The sequence below is a fragment of the Cervus elaphus genome, chromosome 18 (genome assembly GCF_910594005.1).
Source record: "Cervus elaphus chromosome 18, mCerEla1.1, whole genome shotgun sequence".
Taxonomy (NCBI): Eukaryota; Metazoa; Chordata; class Mammalia; order Artiodactyla; family Cervidae; genus Cervus; species Cervus elaphus.
Genome location: NC_057832.1, coordinates 13,590,202 through 13,596,007, shown reverse-complemented (window position 1 = coordinate 13,596,007; position 5,806 = coordinate 13,590,202). Strand labels below are relative to the sequence as shown.

At 35.8% G+C, this 5,806-nt stretch overlaps 1 protein-coding gene across 1 annotated transcript; it reads right to left on the bottom strand.

The window, feature by feature from the left end:
• Positions 1 to 771: 771 nt before the first annotated feature.
• LOC122674245 (60S ribosomal protein L17-like) lies at positions 772 to 1,356 on the bottom strand. The gene has a single exon (XM_043872429.1). The coding sequence runs from the start codon at positions 1,325 to 1,327 to the stop codon at positions 773 to 775; it is 555 nt and encodes a 184-aa protein (XP_043728364.1). The 5' UTR covers positions 1,328 to 1,356; the 3' UTR covers position 772.
• Positions 1,357 to 5,806: the final 4,450 nt, after the last annotated feature.

Below are 5,806 nucleotides of genomic sequence, written 5' to 3'. Positions count from 1 at the left end.
CCTGAGTGAATTGGTTAAAATGGACTAACAAGAAAGGCAGGATATATGTGTATACTAATTATTGTATATAAACATATATCTATAAATATTTTTACATGTAACCATGAATTCACACTGAAGTCTCAAAGTTTAATCCATTATCACAAAGATTATTATACATTCCTTCTTTGGTCATGTTTAATTCCCACTAAAAGAGGGAGAAATCTGGTTCGTATCACCAGGCGTCCATTTATTTAAAGGTTTAATTCCAGTGTACATGCAAAGCAGCATATTGTTAACTTGGACCAGCTTGGAAGCAACTTCTACTACTTTTGTGTAGTTCCTTTAGTCTTACAGATTCTAGTTTCTTCCAGCATTAGTCAGGCCAACGTATTTTTTTCCACTTTCTTCAGTGAGGCTTTTTCACACACCAGTAACTGTTTTCTTCATACTACATAGTCCATCCTAGAATTTCCCACGTTTAAGAGCTATATTTAGATTATATACATTTTAATTATATGCATTGAAGTGCACACTTTGTGCTGTGGTTCTTGACTGTTACGGCACCATGATAGGCTCCACTGTTACGGCATCATATAGTGTCACCAGCAGAAAATGTACCCTGTGATCCACTTGATCACTCTTCCTTTTCTCTCCCTTGATCTCTGACTGCTGCTGATATTTGTATTGTCTCCAGTTTTGCCCTTTTCAGAATGTCATATAATTGGTATCATACAATATTTAGTCTTTTTTTTTTTTTTTTACTTTTATTTGCATTTATTTCCTGCGGCATTTATTCCCGGGCCATAAGTTTTTGTTTCTTCAGTTTCTTCTGGGATATCTTTTTCTTCTGTGCAACCTCCTCTTCTGGTTTAGGAACAATCTGTTCTTTTTCAGTAAGGATCATCTCAATGTGGCAGGGAGAGCTCATGTAGGGGTTGATCCGACCGTGAGCTCTGTAAGTCCTGTGCCGCATCTTGGGGGCTTTGTTCACTTGGATGTGCTCAATGACCAGAGAATCTACATCTAAGCCCTTAACTTCAGCATTACTCTCTGCATTTTTGAGCATGTGTAGTAAAAATTCAGCACTCTTTTTGGGCCACTGACCCTGCGTCCAGCCCCACTGTTTGGCCTGTGCACACCTACCAACTCCACCATTGTAACGACGGAATGGCACACATTGCTTCTTTAAAGTGACATCCTTCAGATACTTGGTGGCTTTTCGGATATGCATACCCTTTATGGCCTGGGCAGTCTCACGAGTGTTCTTAAAGTGAACACGAAGATTTGAACCTCTTGATTTGCATGATTTTGTGGGGTTTTCTGGGTCGAGTGAATAGCGCACCATTTTTAATGGTCAGCTCAGGCCGCTTACCGGAAAAGAATATTTAGTCTTTTTAACTGTCTCCAATTTTTCCCTTTTCAGAATGTCATTTATTTGGTATCTTACAATATTTAGTCTTTTTAGATTTCTTATTTTAGCAATATACTTTTAAGATTGACCCATTAATTTTTATGATATGATAGCTCATAGTTATATTGTTTAATAATAGTCCATTGTATAAATGTGACAGTTACTTATCTATTTCTTAAAGGATATCTTGATTCCTTCCAGGTTTTGGCAGTTATGAATAAAGCTACTTCAAATTTCCATGCACAGGCTTTTGTGTGAAAATTGGTTTTGAAAGCAACTGGATAAATATCGACATGTCCACTTGCTACATTATATTGTAAGATGATGTTTAACTTTGCTGGAAGCTGCCAAACTATTTTCCAAAGTGGAAACATTTTATTCTACAATTCAGAATTACTACAACTTTAAAAAAATGATATTTGCATCGTGTGCTATTCCATAGCTCTTTACTTTTAGTCTATAGTATCTTTAGCATAGAGGACATACAGTAAGATCTTATTTTATAATCATTCTCACAGTCTCTGTATTTTAATTGGAGTATTTAGACCATTCATGTTTAAAGCGTTGATATAGATTCTGTTTTCTGTTGTTTGCACCTGTTGTTATTAGTTGTCCCTCTCTTGTTTTGACTTCTCTAGTTTTAACTGAGAATTTCATATGAATCTGTTTTATCTCTTCTTTTACATATCATTTATTCTCCAAGAGTGTGTAATATACATTTATAACTAAAATAAATCCCCTTTCAAATAAAATTATATAATGTCATGGGTAGTACAGGAATATCCAGTATAAGTTCCCAATTTTCTCCTCCTGTCCTTTATAATATCACTGTCATTAATTTTATTTAGCCATGTGGTATAATCACCTAATACATTGTTGCTCCTATTATTCTTTTTTTTATTAAATGCTTTGATAAGAAATAAAATTAGAAAGGTTTTACTTTTACCTCTCCTTATCCCTTTCCTGTGTTCTTCCTATCTTTATAAAGTTTCAAGTTTCTGACCTATATAATTTTTTTCTCTCTGAAGAACTTGTCCTAACATGTCTTGCTTGCAACAAATTTGAAGGAATGTGTTGGGTATAGAATTCTAGGTTTTTGGCCTCTTTCTTTCTTCCGCACTCTCCATATTTCACTTCACTCTCTTCTGGTATGCATGTTTTCTGATAGGAAGCTAGATATAATCTTTATTCTTTCCCTCTAGAGGAAAGCTCTCTCCTCTTTAATATATGGCTTATTTCAAGATTTTCTCTTTGTTTTTATTTCCCCCCTTGAAGTTTGAATATGATACGGCTAGATGTAGACCTTTTGGTATCTATCCTGCTTTGTTTCTCTAAGCCACCTAGATCTATGGTTTGGTGTTTTACATTTATTTTAGAAAATTTCTCAATCATTATTAATTCAAATATTTCTTCTGCTACTTTTTTCTCTTTCTTCTATTATTCCTATTACCAACACATTACATGTTTTGTAATTATTCTATAGTTCTTCAGTATTCTGTTTTCATATGTTAAATTACAGTCTTTATACTTTAATTTGGGAAGTTTCTGTAGTAATTGTTCAAACTCATCAACTTTTTTCTTGGTTGTGTATGATTTAATAAAATGAGTCCGTTAAAGGCATTCTTTATCTCTGTTACTGTGTTTTTTTATTTCTAGCATTTATTTTTGTTTACTTCTTAAATGCTTCATCTGTATGCATACATTATTCATATGCTAGTGCATACTATCTAGTTTTTCTATTAGATCCCTTAATATATTAATCATAATTACTTTAACTTTCAGTCAGTCAGTTCAGTTCAGTTCAGTCACTCAGTCATGTCCAACTCCTTGAGATCCCATGAATCACAGCACGCCAGGCCTCCCTGTCCATCACCAACTCCCGGAGTTTACTCAAACTCATGTCCATCCAGTCGGTGACGCTAAATTTATGTTCTGTTAATTCAAAAACTGTGCCATATCTCATTCTATATCTGATTCTTGTCTTATCTCTTCATATTACAGTTTTGGGGTTTGTTTTTTCTTCTGTTTTTGCCTTTTAGCATGCTTCACAATTTTACATCAGGTAGTAGTAATTGATGTTTTTCAACTTTTAGCATGAAAATTTATGTTAATCTACCTATGAGCTGGCTTATGTTTAAGGTTTGATGTAGCGGTAAGTGCCAAAGACTATACTTCCCTCTAGTTTCATGTATTATCCTCTCCCCTAATACGAAATGCATTAGTAGAGTATATTGCAGTTAATTGCCTTTCCCCCAGGTCAGATAAAACAGTGGTAAAATAGTTTTTCTTGCAGAGTAGTTTGTTTTTATTAATTCTCTGACAATGTTTAAAAAATGGAACATTTCTCCTTTTGCTGCCCAAAATATGAGTTTAGGCTTTCTCCAATGTTTATCATGAAAGCCTGGTGAGAATCCTGCAGGTAAAACCCATGAATGTTGAGAAGTCCCTCCCCTCTGCCCAGACTCGTGAAAATTTTTATCTCTTATTGAGCTTCTCAAGTGGCACTAGTGGTGAAGAACCCTCCTGCCAGTGCAGGAGACATAAGCGACATGGATTCGCTCCCTGGATTGGGAAGATCCCTGGGGCAGGAAATGGCAACCCACTCCAGTATCTTTGCCTGAAGAATCTCATGGACAGAGGAGACGGGCAGGTTATGGTCCACGGGGTTGCAAAAAGTCAGGCATGACTGAAGTGACTTGCGAGCTCAGTCCATTCAGTCCTGTCTGACTCTTTGTGACCCTACGGACTGTAGCTCCTCTGCCTGTAGGATTAGCAAGCAGTTAATCCACACCCAACTGTCAGTAACTCATCAAAACTGCCGTATCAGTGTTCCCACTCTTACTTGCTTAGTGGTAGTATTTCTATTATTGTTGTCATTATTATTACTTTTTATTCTTCTCTGAAATTCTCTGTGTACTTGCCTGCCTCTACAGATTTTGAGGCAGGAGTTTGTCTTTTGATTTCTGATGCATCTTGGAGAGTCACCAATTCATTTCCTTTCATCCCATTTCTTGTTTGAGACATCAGGTGATGACCTCTAAGGTCTTTATATGATGGAAATGATCAAAAGTTTCTCCTTCACTTTTGAAGGATAATTTTGCTGACATATAATTCTAGGTTGGTGGTTTTCATATTTTCTTTCAACATTTAAAATAGTTCACTTCACTTACGTCAAACTTGCATGATTTCTGAAAAGAAGTTCACCATCATTCTCACCTTTTTCTCTCTATAGTTTAAGTGCCTGTTTTCCCTCTAGCTTCTGTCAAGATTTTCTATTTGTCTTTTGTTTTCTATAATTTGAATATAATATGTCTAGGTGTAGTTTTGGGAGGATTTTACCCTGCTTGTTATACTTTGAGCTTCATGGATATATAATTCAGTGTGTGCAGTAACATTCAAAATTCCTCAACCACTATCACTTCAATTTTTTTTTTTCCTTCTCTGTTCTCTGTTTCTTCTCTTGGCATTTCTATTCCATGTATAATACACAATTTAAATTCACAGTTCTTAAATGCTAGGGAAGTGAAAGTGAAGTCGCTCAGTTGTGTCTGACTCTTTGCGACCCCATGGGACTGTAGCCTACCAGGCTCCTCAGTCCATGGAATTTTCCAGGCAAGAGTACTGGAGTGGGTTTCCATTCCTTCTCCAGGGGATCTTCCCAACCCAGGGATTGAACCCGGGTCTCCCACATTGCAGGCAGACGCTTACCGTCTGAGCCAGCAGGGAAGCCCTGGTAGTTAAATGCTATATATTATTATTATTATTGATTTTCTCTTTCATTTCTGTTTGAGACGTTTCTATTGACCTATTTTTAATTTCATTGACATTTTCCTGTGTCCGTGCCCAGTCAACTGAGGCATTAAAGGCATTCTTTATTTCTTATACATTGTCTTTGATTTCTAACATTTCATTTTTCTCATTTTTCGAGCTTCCTTCTCTCCATCCATTAATTTTTGCATGCCTTCTATTTTATCCCTTATAGCGTTTATAACTCATAGATATTTCAAATTCTTTGTCTAAAAATTCAAAAATATATGTTGAATCTGAACCTGTTTCTGATTATTTCTTTGCCTCTTTGGATTATGGTCTTACCTTTCTTGCAAACCTTATAATGTTGAAATAGGTATGATATTTTGGGTAATAGAAACCAAGTTACATAATCTTTAATGTCAGTTTTTGTATCCATCTTTCCTGAGTATGCGCTGAGTTTAATATTTGCCCTAACTATATGTTTCAAGGGTTCAGATTCCTCTAATGTTCTTGTTTTTTGTTGTTGCTTGTTTCCCGTACTGATTTTGAACTTTCTACTTAGTCCTTTGCAGAAAGCTTTTGCTTGTCACAGCTCTTTCTGTAGGAATCCCTTGTTATTGTGTAGGAGTTCTATTGGTGTTGCTACAAGGTACAAGGGAGGGC

Coding starts and splice junctions, on each gene's coding strand:
- LOC122674245 (XM_043872429.1), bottom strand. CDS start 1,327: ATGGTGCGCTATTCACTCGACCCAGAAAACCCCACAAAATCATGCAAA.